General features: G+C 68.0%; 1 protein-coding gene across 2 annotated transcripts in view; it reads left to right on the forward strand.

The window, feature by feature from the left end:
* The window catches only part of AGAP3 (ArfGAP with GTPase domain, ankyrin repeat and PH domain 3), a gene marked incomplete at both ends in the record, with an annotated part of 73,436 nt that extends 62,638 nt beyond the window's left edge, over positions 1–10,798 (forward strand). Inside the window, 2 exons of one of the 2 annotated variants that reach the window (XM_080339882.1) lie at positions 8,493–8,648; positions 10,736–10,798. In XM_080339882.1, the coding sequence (XP_080196008.1) occupies positions 8,493–8,648; positions 10,736–10,798 (219 nt within the window). The remainder of the gene's footprint in view (positions 1–8,492; positions 8,649–10,735) is intronic. The other variant, XM_080339883.1, reaches the window with a different exon arrangement.
* Between the last annotated feature and the right edge of the window lie 5,987 nt (positions 10,799–16,785).

Raw genomic sequence — 16,785 nt, forward strand, 5'->3', positions numbered from 1 at the left:
CCTCAGCGCTTCAGACTCTCCCTGCAGGCAGGAGGGGCTTTTGGAACGCAGAGGGGTTGTCACCCGGAGCTTCCGCCCATAGCCCAGAACAGCTCGGTGCTTGCGCTGAGGCCACGTTTCGTGTCTAAACCATCGCGTCTGGCTCATGGTCTCCAGAGATCGTGTCGTGCTCCTGCAGACGCTGTGGAAGAGCCATAGAATCATAGAATGATAGAATCAGAATGTCATCAGTTGGAAGGGACCCACAGGACCATGGAGTCCAACTGCTGTCCCTGCACAGGACACCCACAGGTCACCCCGTGTGTCTGAGGACGGTGTCCAGTCTCTTCTCAAACGCTCTCAGGTTGGGTCGTGACCCCTCCCTGGGAGCCTGTTCAGTGTCCAGCACCTATGGGGAAGAACCTTTTCCCCATGTCCCACTGCCCCCCCTGGCCGTGGGCATCAGAAGGGAGGCTCCTGCGCAGAGCAGAGACGTGTCTGCGAGCGGCCCGGCCCAGCTGCCCTGCGCAGGCAGGGAGCCGGGGGGACAGCTGCCCGGGGACCTGGGGACGGGGCTGAGCAGGGGATGGGGCTGAGCAGGGGATGGGGCTGAGCAGGGGGCAGGGCTGAGCAAGGGACAGGGCTGAGCAGGGGCACGCAGCCGCCTGGGAGCAGGGGACAGGGCTGAGCAGGGGACAGGGCTGAGCAGGGGACAGGGCTGCCCACGGCCCCGCTCCCACGCCCGTCCCGTGTTTGTGGAGGGGTGAGCTCCAGGCGAGTGGCAGGCGCAGCGCAGAGCAGGAGGCGGCTCGGGGGGCTCGGTGCCGGGGGACGGGCTCTCGGCCGTCCCCGGCGCGGCATTAGCGCGGCTCACACTGCCCAGCTCTGCGTGCCGGCAGGATGGTGGAGCCGGCAGCGCTTGTTGTGTGGCTGGAGGGGCAGTGCTGGCGCAGGAGCAGCAGGTCGCGCAGCAGGGCTGGCTGCCGCGGCGAGCGGCTGCTGAAGGAGGGGGATGCGTGGGCAGTGACGGGGCAGCAGGGCTCTGCCGGGGGTCCCTGTGGTGAGGCAGGCGAGGCGCTGGGCGCTGCTCCTTGGGGCAGTCCAGCCAACAGGTTCCGGCTCTGCGGCAGCTGGTGGGTGAAACCATGGGATCCGCAGTGAGGACGTGGGTGAGTGTGTGCCTGGCACGGAGCCGAGGGCCCCGGCAGGTGGGACAGTGGGGTCCCTGCGCTGCCGCAGCGCTGAGCAGCACCTGAAACCGCTTCTGCGGAGGAGAGCGGCCGCGGAGCGCTGAGAGCGGAGAGCGGAGGGAATGAAAGCAAGTCCAGCAAAACAAACCCCGCCAGACTGACGCCTCTTTTCACGGAGGGGTCGGCTTTGATCCTCAGATGTGTCTGAGCCCCCCGAGCCCCGGGAGGACTCTGGTACCCGGCCAGGGAGGTGGTTCTGTGCAAAGCGGAGTCGTGTCTGCAGCCGCTGCCAGGGCCCTGGCGCAGGGATGGTAAATGCTGTGTGAAGGTTACACCTGTCTGTGCCGGCTCCTAAAGCTGGGCTGTGGTAGGTGCGTTCAGACTTGCAGAGACTGTGCCGCCTGCCCGGTGCCCCAGGAGAGCCCGCGGGTCCTGGTGAAGTGTCTGCGGCAAACAGGCTGAGCGCTGCGGACACCCAGCGCTGTTGGTGACGTCCCGTGGGTCCGATCAGAGCTGCCCGGTGACGTTCCGTGGGTCCGATCAGAGCTGGGCTGTGACCTGCAGGCTGGGGACACTGGGAGTGAGCGTGGCTGCTCAGAACTGGACACTGGTTTAGTACTTTATTCAGTGTCCGGACTACAAGAACAGGATCCTGTCGAATAGGTGCCGATGGCACTCGCTGTGCCAGGCCCTGTGTTGGCGGTGAAGCTGAAGCCACGTTCCCTGGGTGGGGGCAGCGGGCTCCCAGTCCGATGGCAGTCCCTTGTGTCGCGGTGCCCTGCAGCCGGTGCCCTGCAGACCCTGCCCCGGGGGAGCCGAGTGCTGGGCTGGTTCAGCTGGGGAGAGCGGCTGGCACAGGGAAGAGCTGTCGAGAGCAGAAGGTGCTGGATCAGCGCGGTGGGTTCTGGGCTGGCGGTGGCGGCAGTGTGGCCGTGGGACGGGGTTTCCGGGCGCGTTGGGCGCTGTAGCGCCGTGTCCCTCCCGCGCGGAGCAAACCCGGACACGGCGAGGATCAAACCTCGTCTCTGTTCCCTGGCTCTGCTGTGGCTCAGCCGCAACCCTGCGGTTCCCAGATCTGCAGTGGTCTGTGCCGTGGTGTTTACACATCTCTCTTCCATTACAAAACACGCTTCTAAAAACAGAGTGTGAAGTCATGGAACTGGTGAGCGATCATGAAACACTGTGAAGCATTTTCCCCTTCTTGCTTGGGCTCAGGAATGAGGTTCCGGAGCCGCTTCCCACTGTCCTCAGAGCAAATCCACCCGGCTTTGAGCGGCGCGGGGCCGGCTGTGGCGTTCCTCTCGGGGACCTGGGCAGGGCAGCCGGGCACCGCGGTGCCGTGGGGTCACACACTGTGGTGACCCGTCACCGGCAGGTGTTGCTGCGGGGCGCCAGGGGCTGGGTCGTGCTCGGGTGTGCCGGTGCTGGTGCCGCAGGGTTTGCTCTGCGGCAGGACCTGCAGCGGTGTCCCCGCGCAGGGACCTGGGTCAGCAGCTCCAGTCCCGCTGGGCACTGCTCTCCGGGACCACGGGTGCCGGGGACCGTGGCTGCGGGTGCCGGGGACCGTGGCTGCGGGTGCCGGGGACCCTGGCTGCGGGTGCTGGGGACCGTGGCTGCGGGTGCTGGGGACCGTGACCTCGCTCCAGGGAGGCGTCCCCTGCCCGCGCACCGAGACACCCCTGCTGGGGAGCTCTGGGGGCAGACGGACGGACTGCGCTGTCAGGAAGGACAAACCAGAGTGACAAGGGCCTTGCAGGGTCGGGCTGTGTTGTGTTCTTTCCCACCTGAGGGTACGGGGCTCTCACCAAGCTTTCCTACCTGACCGAGCAAGGGAGAGCGCAGGGGGGCAGAGGGATGCGGGGTTTGGGGTGCAGGTGGGGTGGAGAGGAGCCAGGCAGTACAGAGAGGAGCTCCGGTTGGCCGGTGCCGCAGCGGGTGCTGGGGTGCGCGGGCAGGATGCGCTGGGGCACGGGCCCTTCTGCCCGGTGCCGTGGTTGGGGACGGCGGGACCAGCACTTGCACCCGAGCGCTGGCAGGAGGAGCCCGAGTGCTCTCCTGGTGCTCTGCGCGGTCCGTGGTGTTACCGGGACAGCCCGGAGGACCCTGGTGGTGCTGTCACCCATCTGTCTGCAGGACTCTGGTGTGAGCCGGTGGCCGGTTTCCAAACCTGTGTGGTTGTTCGCAGGTTGGCCGGGCCCTGGGACAGTTGTGAGCAGTCCTGGTGTCCTGGCACGGGGGATGCGACAGCTCTCGAAGCAGCCAGAGGCCCTGGTTTCAGCTGTGCCTTTGGGGATCTGGGGTTTTACACTCACTCCGCAGCAGCGCCCGCAGCCCCAGAGGAGCCGGCTCCGCGGCGCTGGGAGGGCTGTGGCAGCGGCTCGGCTGTGCTGGTGTTTCACCGGCGCTCGCTGTGCCTGGCGTCCTCGTCAGGGCTGTGACCCTGAGCACCGTGTTCCGCAGCTCCCTGGTGCAGTGGCACACGGGAGCCAGGGCCAGCCCTTGGGGACACCAGCTCTGTCCCCTGCGGGATGTGGATCTGTGCCTGCTGGGGCAGATCTCCAGACCCCTGGGACCTGCGGTCCCCAGGGCAGCTCTTGCACACGGGTTCGGGGTCCCCTCTCTTCTCTCCCCGATCCCCTCTCCCCTCTCCTCTCTCCTCTCCCCTTTCTCCTCTCTCCTCCCTCCTCCCTTCTCTCTCCTCTCTCTCCTCTCTCCTCTCCCCTCTCCCCTCTCCCCTCTCCCCTCTCCCCTCTCCCTTCTCCTCTCTCTCCCATGCTGCCCACACCGGTCCCTGGGCAGGCAGGTTTGGTGGGTTCAGGGACCCCGTTCCCTCTGCGGCTGCAGGTGCTCGCGGTGTTCCAGCTGTTGCACCGATTGCCGTACCGGTGCTGCCGTGTCTCCATCTTCCTCCAGGCCCCTGAGCAGCCCCTGGGAGTTCCGCGGGCTGCGGGATGAGTCACAGTGCTGGTTTGCTGTGGGATGACGGTTTGTCTGGGTGCCAGGGAGCTGCTTCCCAGCAGCTGGCAGAAGTGAACGCGGGCACCGCACACTGAGCCGTGCGGGCTGCGGGCTGAGCCGTGCAGGCTGTGGGGTGAGCCTTGCGGGCTGCGGGCTGAGCCGTGCGGGCTGCGGGGTGAGCCTTGCGGGCTGCGGGCTGAGCCGTGCGGACTGCGGGGTGAGCCTTGCGGGCTGCGGGCTGAGCCGTACGGGCTGCGGGGTGAGCCTTGCGGGCTGCGGGCTGAGCCGTGCGGGCTGCGGGGTGAGCCTTGCGGGCTGCGGGCTGAGCCGTGCGGACTGCGGGGTGAGCCTTGCGGGCTGCGGGGTGAGCCGTGCGGGCTGCGGGCTGAGCCGTGCGGACTGCGGGGTGAGCCGTGCGGGCTGCGGGGTGAGCCTTGCGGGCTGCGGGCTGAGCCGTGCGGACTGCGGGGTGAGCCGTGCGGGCTGCGGGCTGAGCCGTGCGGACTGCGGGGTGAGCCGTGCGGACTGCGGGGTGAGCCGTGCGGGCTGCGGGGTGAGCCTTGCGGGCTGCGGGCTGAGCCGTGCGGACTGCGGGGTGAGCCGTGCGGGCTGCGGGGTGAGCTGTGCGGGCTGCGGGGTGAGCCGTGTGGGCTGCGGGGTGAGCCGTGCGGGCTGCGGGGTGAGCCGTGCGGACTGCGGGGTGAGCCGTGCGGGCTGCGGGCTGAGCCGTGTGGGCTGCTGGGTGAGCCGTGCGGGCTGCCGGCTGAACCATGTGGGCTGCTGGGTGAGCCGGAGCATGTGGCTGGAGTGGCTGCCTGGGAGCCCTTGTGTCCCCTGGGAGCCCAGCTGTGTCAACTGGGAGCTCAGTCCTGTGTCCCCTGGGTGCCCGGCCGTGTCCCCTGGGTGCCCAGCCCTGTGTCCCCTGAGAGCCTGGCCGTGTCCCCTGGGTGCCCAGCCGTGTCCCCTGGGTGCCCGGCCGTGTCCCCTGGGTGCCCAGCCCTGTGTCCCCTGAGAGCCTGGCCGTGTCCCCTGGGTGCCCAGCCGTGTCCCCTGGGTGCCCGGCCGTCTCCCCTGGGTGCCCAGCCCTGTGTCCCCTGAGAGCCTGGCCGTGTCCCCTGCGTGCCCAGCCGTGTCCCCTGGGTGCCCGGCCGTGTCCCCTGGGTGCCCAGCCCTGTGTCCCCTGAGAGCCTGGCCGTGTCCCCTGGGTGCCCAGCCGTGTCCCCTGGGTGCCCGGCCGTCTCCCCTGGGTGCCCAGCCCTGTGTCCCCTGAGAGCCTGGCCGTGTACCCTGCGTGCCCAGCCGTGTCCCCTGGGTGCCCGGCCGTGTCCCCTGGGTGCCCGCCGTGCCCGGCCCTGCTCCACTGCCCTCCTGGTGCAGATCCGCCTGCTGTCACGGCTGCCCTGCGATGGCCTTGTCCTGCAGTCCTGCACGGGCCCTCGTGCGGCACCAGAAGTGCCGTTACTGTGGCACCAGTGAGAGAGCAGGTGACGGGCGGCAAATCCAAGCCTGCGGGTGCAGTGCGGCGGGGCCGGTGGCCCGTCTGCATGGTGGCGAGCGCTGCCAGCCTGGCGCCGCTCGCTCAGGGAGGTCGGGCAGCGCCTGTGTCTTGCAGCCAGAGTGACAGGTGTCCCTGTGCCCCGTGGAGCCCTGCGTGGCCGTGGCCACGGTCCGTGCTCTCTGGCTTCTTCCCTGTGCCCATGCAGGCGCTGAGCCGGTGGCTGCTGTTCCTGCGTGCCCTTCTGCTCCAAGCCCTTCCCAGATTTCACTCCTTGTTGTGCCTCGTGCCTTCTTATGCCCAGAGTTACCGCATGCTAACGTCAGTGAGTTCTTCCCTGCTCAGGCACCCTGTGGCACTACCGGTGTGCTCTGGAGGTCACGGTGTCCACCCGTTACACACCAGCGGGAAGATTTGTCCCGTGTGTCTGTGACTGAGTTTTCAGCCCCTGCGGCCGGGCCCGGTGCAGCCCCAGAGCAGCGGGTTCCATGCTGCGGCATCCGCCGTCTCTGCCATCGCACTTCGAACGTTGCCTTTTTTTGCCATGGTTCACAGGGGATGCTTCAGTTAAATACCAATTGTGCCCACGCTGTGGTGCCCAATCCCAAACCTGAGCTGTCTCACCAGCCGGACTCGCTGGCCCTGGCTCTGCCTCCGTCCCTCGCGCAGCCGGTGCAGCGTGGCCGCGTGTGCGGCAGGAGCTCTGTGCCCCGGGCGTGGAGACCCTGCAGGGGACGCGCTGCTCGGCTGCTCCGTGGCCCCGGTGGTCCCTGGGCGTGGCAGCAGAAGCCCCTCGTTAGCGCAGGTTCGTCAGCTGGCGGCCAAGCGCGGAGGCTCCGTGTCCCTGCGGGCGGGGGGCTGGGGGGTCTGCCACCCGGTGCCGCCCTGTCACCAGCGCGGCTTGGCTGTGCCAGGCGCCACGGCAGGGGCCCTCGAGGTCTCGGCCCTGGGAGCTGCTCTGGCCTGGGCAGCAGATCCCATGCGGCGGTTGTGGAGGTGCTGGGGAGCGGGGGTCCCGGCAGGGGAACGCGGTGATGCCCCAGGAGCAGCCGTCACCCCCGAACACGGAGCAGCGTTCCCCGCGGCGCCGCCCGCCCCGCGCAGCCGTCCCTCGCGCTGCTGCGGAGAGGAGGAGCTGCTGCTGATTCTTGGACGACTGTCCGCTCTCTTAAGAGAGGTTCTGCTCCCGTTCCGCTCGCCAAAGCTCCTCCAGCGCGGAGCGGCCGGTCTCGGAGCGGGGCTCAGACCCCGCGTGTGTGAGCACGGCTGTTTCCTCACTCAGACCCCGGCACATCCTCGTCCAACGTGCGGCGCAGCGGGTGGGAGCGGAGGAGGCCCCGGGCTGTGGGGTGAACTGGGACAAACCGGGCTGCTCCCCACAAGGTGCCGGAGCTCTCCGAGCCTTCCAGGGGCAGCCGCTTCGGTGTGTTTCAGAGGTCAGAGCTGCCGGGAGCGCACAGGCTGCCCTGAGAGTCCTGGGCTGCAGTGGCGCGGCGCTGGCGTGCGGTGCTGTGTGGCGCTGGCGTGCAGTGCTGTGTGGTGCTGGTGTGCGGTGCGGCGCTGGCGTGCGGTGCTGTGTGGTGCTGGTGTGCTGTGTGGCGCTGGCGTGCGATGCTGTGTGGTGCTGGTGTGTGGTGCAGTGCTGGCGTGCGGTGCGGCGCTGGCATGCAGTGCTGTGTGGCGCTGGTGTGCGGTGCAGTGCTGGCGTGCGGTGCTGCGCGGTACTGGCGTGCGGTGCGGCGCTGACATGCGGTGCTGTGTGGCGCTGGTGTGCGGTGCGGTGCTGGCATGCGGTGTTGCACGGTGCTAGCGTGCGGTGCAGCACTGGTGTGCGGTGCTGCGCATCACCGGTGTGCGGTGCAGCATGGCGCTGGCTTGCGGTGCTGTGTGGTGTTGGTGTGTGGTGCTATGTGGTGCTGGCGTGCGGTGCGGTGTGGCGCTGGTGTGCGGTGCTGCGTGATGTTGGTGTGCGGTGCTGCACGGCCTGGCGTGCGGTGCTGCGTGGTGTTGGTGTGTGGTGCTGCACGGCCTGGCGTGCGGTGCTGCGCGTGGCCGGGTCGCTGCCACGGGGTGCTGAGCACGGGCTGGGCAGCCCCGTGTCCGAGCAGCGCGTTGCTGGGTGCTGGCACCAGCTGCGTGGGCAGATCTTCCCCTCCACAAAGCCCAACGAGGGGTTGGTGCAGATGCAGCGTGTCCCACGTGCTCCCAGAAATGGGCCCCTGCAGCCACCGCGGCCCACGGGCACAGGGCGTGTGCCGCCCTCGGTCCTGCTGGATGAACCTCAAACCGGGGCCAGAGACGCGTTTTACACAGAGCGTGAGCTTGTTTGCGGCAGCCCGCGCGCCGGGGCGCTGGAAGGGCCGGGGCTGGAGCCCCGGGACACGCGTCCCCGCTGGCATCGTGACTGTCCTTGTGACGGGGAGGTCCCGCGGGCCCGCAGAGAGCAGTTCCACGCCGTGCCGAGGGACGGGGCAGCCGCCCGGCCCCGCGCTTTGGAGAGGGACACACTGCTGTGTCCCCAGCAGGGACCCAGCAGGGACCCAGCGCTGCTCATCCTCGCTCAGGTGTCGCTGTCCTTCCCTCTCTTCGCTGGTGATTTCAGAGTGCGACCATTTTACTAGTGGTAAAGCCAAAGCAGAAAAAGGGAACCAGCTTTCCCCAGCCCCTTGCATGGGCAGGAGCGGCGCGTGGCGTGGGGAGTCCCCCTGTGGTGTGGGGTGTCCCCCTGTGGCGTGGGGAGTCCCCCTGTGGCGTGGGGAGTCCCCTTGTTGTGTGGGGAGTCCCCCTGTGGCGTGGGGATTCCCCCTGTGGCGTGGGGTGTCCCCATGTCCAGTCGGCCTCTCTGTGACTGTCCGTCTGTTCTGCCCTAGGCCACCAATGGTGGAGGAGCCTTCAGCGACTACTCCTCCTCGGTGCCCTCCACCCCCAGCATCAGCCAGCGGGAGCTGCGCATCGAGACCATCGCTGCCTCCAACACCCCCACCCCCATCCGCAAGCAGTCCAAGCGACGCTCCAACATATTCACGGTAAGTGCCCCGGGGCGGAGGAGCTGGGGAGGAGTTTTCGGAGGGGTCGCAGGCTGGGGCGCTGCCGTGGGCGAGCCCGCGGTGCTGGCCGGTGCGGGGACGCAGAGCGGGCGTCCCCAGCGCGGCGTGTGCAGGGAGGGAGCAGGAGCCGTCTGCGTGTGCGAGAGCTGCCGTGCTGGGTGTGCGTGCGTGGCAGCGCCCGGGGCGAGCTGCTCGTGCAGGTAGGAGTGAGCGTGGGGTGTGAGTGGCACTGGGGACACTGCGCCTTGTGCACAGCACCAATGTCCTACCGTTCTGCCCTTGGGGCGCTGTCCCCGAGCCGGGCACAAGTCCCTGGTGACTGGGCCGGCGGTTTGGCACCAGCCGTGCTGAGCCGTGGTGCTGTGCAGAGCCGTGGTGCTGTGCAGAGCCAGCGCGCGGCACTGGGCCCCACCAGTACCCAAACCCACGTGTGGCGTGAGCGGTGCCTCTGGGCAGAGCTGTGGGGCGAGCCGGGGCGCAGTGTTGGCGGTGGTTATCAGTGCCATTGGGCTGCAGCCCCGGCACGCCCCGCACCGTGCCCGCCGCACAGGCCTGCCCAGCGCCACCGCGGCGCAGCCGCCCCGCGCCCCGTTAGTGCAGATAGCGCTGTCCCCGGGGCATCGTGCTCCTCTGCCCGCGCCCCGTGCTGGGCTCAGGCCTCTCTCCCATCTCAATGTGCTTCCCAGCCGCCATTGCTCAGTACACGCGTGTCTGCTGTCTGTGGAACTGCTACCACCAAGTCCATGTACGTGTTGCACCTTGTCCCCCCGTGTCAACAGCCACCATCGCTCTGGACCCAAACCACAAACACTCAGAGCCCCGCACCCCGTCCCATCACCGCGCTGTGGGCATCCCGGCCTCCCCGCTCCTGCTGGGCTGTGCCCGTGTCCCGGCTCGGACATCCCGGCGCATCCATCCCCGTCCCGAGCGCCCCGTGCGCTCCCCCCTTGGCTCCTCACGCATCCCGCTCTGTGTGCACGCGTTCCGGCCCTCCCCGCGCTGTGGGCTGCTCTCCCCCCGCCCCGGCACACGCCGCCCGCGCCACGGATCTGCTGCTGGCGCCCGGCTGCTCCCTCACCAGCGCTCCCCCCGCGTGCTCACGCCTCCCCAGGGTGCCCGCAGGTCTCTGTTGTCGCTGCTCGTGCTCGTGTGGCCCCCGTGCTGCCGGATGCCTGTGCCCCCGCCGCTGCTCCGCTCATGCTTGCTGCTGCGCCCGGCGCCCGCGGGCCCCATGCGCTCACCATCCCGCCGCGCCACGGGCTCTGGACTCGCCGTCAGCTCATGTTCACGCTCACCGTGGGGCACGCGCTCATGGGGGGAGGGCGCCTTGCTGGGGGCTTACGCTGGTTTTTGTGGACACCATCATCCGTCTGGGGCTCTCACTCGCTCGCTCATCCGGGCTCAGGCTTGCTCACTGGCTCACTGCGGGCTCGCTGCTCGTGGCGCCCGCCGCGGGGTCACGCTCACTCGCTTGCTGTCACGCTGGTGCACACGCGGGGCTCACGTTGGAGGCTTCACCCCATTTGGTCGTGGCAGCAGCAGCAGCTCCCACACCAGCTCCCGCAGGGGGACAGGCCAGGCAGGGCAGGCAGGGCAGGCAGGGCAGGCAGGGCAGGGCAGGACAGGCTGTTGTTGGCCACTCGCCGTCCCGGCAGGCCGCGGGGGGGCCGCCAGCAGCCCCGGCCTCGCCGCATCCCCGGGCGGGCGCCCGCCGCTGCGGGGCCGGCGCTGGGCCGTGCTCCGAGCTGTGCCCGGCTGCTCCGCGACCAGGCCTCCTCTCCTCTCCTCTCCTCCTGCTCCTCTCCTCTCCTGCTCCTCTCTTCCTCTCCTCCTCCTCCTCCTGCTCTCGCTCCCTCCCGCTCCCGTGGGCGTGCGCAGGAGCCCCCGTGCCGACGGCCGCAGCCCAGCGCCATCCCGGCCCCGCCAGCGCAGCCCAGCGCCCGACCGCTGCTGCCGGCCCCGGCCTGTCCGTCTGTCCGCCCGTCCGCTGGCGCCCATCGCTGACAGACTCGTGTCCGTGTTCTGAGTATAACTTGCCAAACTCTTTATTCTTTCGATATTTGCAGATATGTGCCACTGTTTCCAACTTTTCATCAACAAAAAGGCCTTTCCAACTCCTTCCAAATTAGAAGATCCAGGTGGTTACACACGGCACCTCTGTACAAATTCTCTCACTTTTCATTGCCTCTCCAGGGCCGGATAAGGGATGGGCACTGGGATTGATCTAAGATTAGAGGCTCGCCCGCCCTCCAGCCAGCATGGGTCCCCCCCTCGGAGACACGCAGGAGCCTTTTAAATCCCCCAATGTAAAGTCTAGGAAGCGCTGAGACGGCCTGCGCCTGCACTTTAAGCTGGGACATTTCTGGGCCTGCGGATGCTGTCTGGGCGCTGTCCGTGCTCGCGGATGCCAGGCGGACCACCCTGACGGGACGGGAAGACCTGCAGAGCCGCCGGACGGCGACCGCGGCGCGTGGAGCTGGATGGGCCGCAAGACGCTTTGCTGCTGCCGGAGCTGCTGCCGCGCCCGCCGCTCGCGCTCCGCTCCTCCCTCTGCACCTCCTGCCGCTGCATGGACTCCTGCTCCTCTCTTCCTCCTCGCCGCGCAGCAGCCATCTGTGTCTCTTTAGTTTTCTTCTCTTTCGATCTCTTTGTTTTGTTCTGGGCGCAAAAGCGAGTGAATTGGTGTCCCAGGCGCGTGGGCTCGTGTCCCTTTCCGATCCAAAGCACACGGGGCGCTCCCGGACCGAGGGGTGTGTAGGGCGCTCCGGAGAGACGCTGCCGCTGCCCTTCTGCCATTGTTGTGATTCTGAATGTATTGATTGTGCTCCATGCCGTGTATGACTTGATATTTTCCTCTGTCCTAAGCACTTTGAATGAGTTCTGCTCAACAGACTGTATATTTCATATTGTATTTATTGGAGTTTGCTCTCACCGCAGCCGCCCCCGGGGGCTACCGGGTTTTGCTCTCAGCTCTCTAGACGTGTGATAGGTACTTATTGTCCATGCTCTTTTGTAAGGGGCTGGTATCTCTGCCCAGTGACCTGTGCTACTTTGTATGGTGCAAGTGTGTTAACAGAATAAATCTGTTGGATTAGTAGAGGTGTGAGTTCTTCACTGCCTTGGCCTCTCCTGCTTCCATCCATGCTCCACCCGCATCCCACGCCATCTGTCTGTCCGTGTCCTGTGTGCCCCCGCGGGAGGGGGGTCCGAGGCAGCCCGGCCGCTAGGACAGCTCTGCTTGCGGTAGCGGGCGAGGGCAGCGGGGAGCGGCGGGGGGGCCGCGGCGTCCCTAGCGGGGATGGGGAGACGCGGCTCCACGGGGACACGGGGCCTGGGCGCGCGCCGGCTGCTCTGCCCGCGGCGCTGGGGCGGCGGGGCCGCGCGGGCTGTCCCGCGCCGTCTGACGCGCCCGTGTCTCTTCTCTTGCAGTCTCGAAAGGGCGCGGACCCGGAGCGGGACAAGAAGGTGCCGGAGTGCAAAGCGGACAGCATCGGCAGCGGGCGCGCCATCCCCATGAAACAGGTTCGGTCTCCTCGCGCGCGCGAGGGCGGGGGGCGCGGGCTTCGTGCTGCGAAATGGGGTCCCCTCACACTGCGGAATGGAGTCCCCTCACACTGCGGAATGGGGTTCCCTCACACTGCGGAATGGGGTCCCGTCACATTGCAGACCGGGGTCCCATCACACTGCGGAATGGGGTCCCCTCACACCGCAGAATGGGGTCCCCTCACACTGCGGAATGGGGTCCCCTCACGCTGCAGAACGGGTCCTGTCACTCTGCGGACTGGGGTCCCGTCACATTGCAGACCGGGGTCCCATCACACTGCGGAATGGGGTCCCCTCACACCGCAGAATGGGGTCCCCTCCTGCCATGGGCTGAGGTCCCTCACTCCACACCAGCATGGGGGAGCGTGGGGCAGCCAGGGACCCCTCGGCCGGGCTGAGCAGGGACACTGGGGGGCCGCACACGTGCCTGGCGCTGAGCAGCGCCGGGCCGGGGGCGCGGGTGCGGACCCTGCGCCGGGAGCAGGCCGCGGGGTGCTGGTGCAGGGTGTGGGTGTGGGGTTTGCTGCTGGGTGTGAGGCGCTGGGACGGAGTGCTGGTGTGGGGTGCGGGTGTGGGGTTTGGTGCTGGTGTGGGGTGCGGGTGTGGGGTTTGGTGCTGGTGTGGGGTGCGGGTGTGGGGTTTGGTGCTGGTACAGGTGTGCGGTTCGGTGCCGGTGCGGTTCGGTGCTGGTACAGGTGTGCGGTTCGGTGCCGGTGCGGTTCGGTGCTGGTACAGGTGTGCGGTTCGGTGCTGGTGCGGTTCGGTGCCGGTGCGGGCGGCGGCTGCTCGGGCGGCTGGCGGGGCGGATCCAGCAGGGGGCGCTCGCGCTCCGCTCCCGGCGCGGCTTCCGCTGCAGCCCCGCCCCCGGGAGCGCGGGGCCGGGCACCCATCCTGATCTGACCCTGACCCTGATCCTGATCCTCATCCTGATCCTGACCCTGATCTGACCCTGACCCTGATCCTCATCCTCATCCTGACCCTGACCCTGACCCTGACCCTGACCCTGACCCTGACCCTGATCTGACCCTGACCCTGACCCTGATCTGACCCTGACCCTGACCCTGACCCTGACCCTGACCCTGATCTGACCCTGGTCCTGACCCTGATCTGGCCCTGCTCCTGCTCCTGCCGCTGCCGCTGCCGCTGCCTCTCTCTGCAGCGCGGGTCCTTTCCAGTCCCTGGTTGGAGCAGGGATTGAAGCTCTTTTGATTGTTTCTTCCACCATTCCCACTGCCAGGCACTCGTCCCTCTGTCCTCCCTGCTCGTCCCTCTGTCCTCCCTGCTCGTCCCTCTGCCGTCCCTGCTCTCCTTTCCAAGCAGCTCTGGCTGCTGCCGTGGGTGCTGTGGTGGGATGGCGGGCACAGCTGCTCCAGCTCCCCTGGCACCGACCAGGGGGCCGTGGGGGCACAGCCCGGGCCGTGGCCGCTGCCTTTGGGCTGCTGGGCGGTGCGTGGCCGGATTGCGGGGGCAGTGCCGTGTCAGCCCCACGGCAGGCGGAGGCGGGGGGCAGGTTTGCGGGGGCAGTGCCCGTGTCAGCCCCACGGCAGGCGGAGGCGGGGGGCAGGTTTGCGGGGGCAGTGCCCGTGTCAGCCCCACGGCAGGCGGAGGCGGGGGGCAGGTTTGCGGGGGCAGTGCCGTGTCAGCCCCACGGCAGGCGGGGGGCAGGTTTGCGGGGGCAGTGCCGTGTCAGCCCCACGGCAGGCGGAGGCGGGGGGCAGGTTTGCGGGGGCAGTGCCCGTGTCAGCCCCACGGCAGGCGGGGGGCAGGTTTGCGGGGGCAGTGCCGTGTCAGCCCCACGGCAGGCGGGGGCGGGGGGCAGGTTTGCGGGGGCAGTGCCGTGTCAGCCCCACGGCAGGCGGGGGCGGGGGGCAGGTTTGCGGGGGCAGTGCCGTGTCAGCCCCACGGCAGGCGGGGGGCGGGGGGCAGGTTTGCGGGGGCAGTGCCGTGTCAGCCCCACGGCAGGCGCGGCAGGGCTGCTCATGGCATGTCGTGGCCCTTCTCCTCTGGACCCGTGCGGTGCTTTCTGCAGGATTTGCGGCACTCAGCAGGACAAGGCGCTTTCTCTGCCCGCTCCTGTGTCCGTGTGTCTGGCTGGGCCTGGCCTGGCCAGGCTGCTGGAGGCTGCGGTGGTTTAGGGCAAGGATTCAGTCATTCCTTGCTGTAGCAGAGCGGTGCTGTTACCGTGGCAGAGCGGTGCTGTTACCGTAGGCAGAGCGGTGCTGTTACCGTGGCAGAGCGGTGCTGTTACCGTAGGCAGAGCGGTGCTGTTACCATAGCAGAGCGGTGCTGTTACCATAGCAGAGCGGTGTTGTTACCGTAGCAGAGCGGTGCTGTTACCGTGGCAGAGCGGTGCTGTTACCATGGCAGAGCGGTGCTGTTGCTGTGGCAGAGCGGTGTTGTTACCATAGGCAGAGCGGTGCTGTTGCCGTGGCAGAGCGGTGTTGTTACCATAGCAGAGCGGTGCTGTTACCATGGCAGAGCGGTGCTGTTACCGTGGCAGAGCGGTGCTGTTGCCGTGGCAGAGCGGTGCTGTTACCGTGGCAGAGCGGTGCTGTTACCGTAGGCAGAGCGGTGCTGTTGCCGTGGCAGAGCGGTGCTGTTACCGTGGCAGAGCAGTGTTGTTACCATAGCAGAGCGGTGCTGTTGCCGTGGCAGAGCAGTGCTGTTACCATGGCAGAGCGGTGCTGTTGCCGTGGCAGAGCGGTGTTGTTACCATAGCAGAGCAGTGCTGTTACTGTGGCAGAGCGGTGCTGTTACCGTGGCAGAGCGGTGCTGTTACCATAGCAGAGCGGTGCTGTTACCGTAGGCAGAGCGGTGCTGTTACCGTGGCACAGCGGTGCTGTTACCATAGTAGAGCGGTGCTGTTACCGTGGCAGAGCGGTGCTGTTACCATAGTAGAGCGGTGCTGTTACCGTAGGCAGAGCGGTGCTGTTACCGTGGCAGAGCGGTGCTGTTACCATAGCAGAGCGGTGCTGTTACCGTAGGCAGAGCGGTGCTGTTACCGTGGCAGAGCGGTGCTGTTACCATAGTAGAGCGGTGCTGTTACCGTAGGCAGAGCGGTGCTGTTACCGTGGCAGAGCGGTGCTGTTGCCGTGGCAGAGCGGTGCTGTTACCGTAGCAGAGCGGTGCTGTTACTGTAGGCACAGCGGTGCTGTTACCATAGCAGAGCGGTGCTGTTGCCGTGGCAGAGCGGTGCTGTTACCGGTTTGAACAGGTGGAGAACGGACACGGAGGCCTCGGTCTGCCGGCAAAGCCCGCACGGTGTCCCGTGCCAGACGGGGATGCCGGGCGCCCGTCCTGGTTCGGGGCTGCAGTGCGGTGGCGGGTGTGCGGAGCAGCAGCTGCACAGCACAGCGTCCCTCCCTTGGCCTGGCCCTGCCCGGCTCGCCACGGCGGCTCCCGGCACAGCACGCAGAGCGGATCCCGCGGAGCTGATCCCACAGAGCGGATCCCACAGAGCGGATCCCGCAGAGCTGATCCCACAGAGCGGATCCCACAGAGCAGATCCCGCAGAGCAGATCCCACAGGGCGGATCCCGCGGAGCTGATCCCACAGAGCTGATCCCACAGAGCGGGTCCCGCAGAGTGGATCCCACAGAGCAGATCCCACAGAGCAGATCCTGCAATGCAGATCCAACAGAGCAGATCCCACAGAGCAGATCCCGCAGCGCAGACCCAACAGAGCAGATCCCGCAGCACAGGTCCCGCAGCGCAGATCCAACAGAGCAGATCCTGCAGCACAGGTCCCACAGCGCAGATCCAACAGAGCAGATCCCGCAGCACAGGTCCCACAGCGCAGATCCAACAGAGCAGATCCCGCAGCGCTTCCGCGGTAACGCGTCCCGGCGCTGGGAAGCCGTGTCTGTTGCCAGGCAGGAACCCGCAAACACAAGCGACTCTCCCGGCTCCCAGTGCCTGCGCGACGCGTCCTGGAGCCGCAGAGCTCTGCCGGGGCCTGCCCTGGACACCGCAGGATCGTAGGGTTCTATGGTCCTTTCAGCGTGGTAGATCTAGAGCGACACCAGAGCGCCGCAGTCCTGCTCCACCGTCCCCGCCGCGGCCCGTCCCTCTGGGAGGAGCAGTGACCAGGTTCCACCAGGGGAGAGGAGCGAAGTCTGGGCGCTGTAGCTCCATGTTGCGGAGATTCCGGATGGGTGACGGTTGCTGTGCCCTCAGACACGGACCCGCCCCGTTTGGAAGGTCCCAGAGAGCCCAGCGCTTGCCTTCAGCCGCTTTTAGTGCCGCGCTCTGGTGGTCCTGGCCAGCCATAGGAGAGCGGAGCAGCCCATCTGAGGGCTGTGGGGTGCAGGCCCGCGGGACCTTCTGCCGGAGCGTGGCCGGCTGAGGCGCGTGGCTCCCGCGTGGGGCCGCCGGCTCTGGGCACCTGCGGCCGCCTCACCGCCAGGGCGCTTCCTTTCCTCCGCCTGCGGAGCCAGAGCGGCGCGCTCAGATCACCCGCGACAGCTGCGGCCAGCGGGGCTGCCCCGCAGAGCCTGCGCGGTGCCGTGGCCGTGGTCCCCGTGGCCGGTGCCGGTCGGGCTCTGTGCCGTGGTCCCCGTGGCCAGTGCCGGTCG

This window comes from Nesoenas mayeri, assembly GCF_963082525.1.
Source record: "Nesoenas mayeri genome assembly, chromosome: 2".
NCBI lineage: Eukaryota > Metazoa > Chordata > Aves > Columbiformes > Columbidae > Nesoenas > Nesoenas mayeri.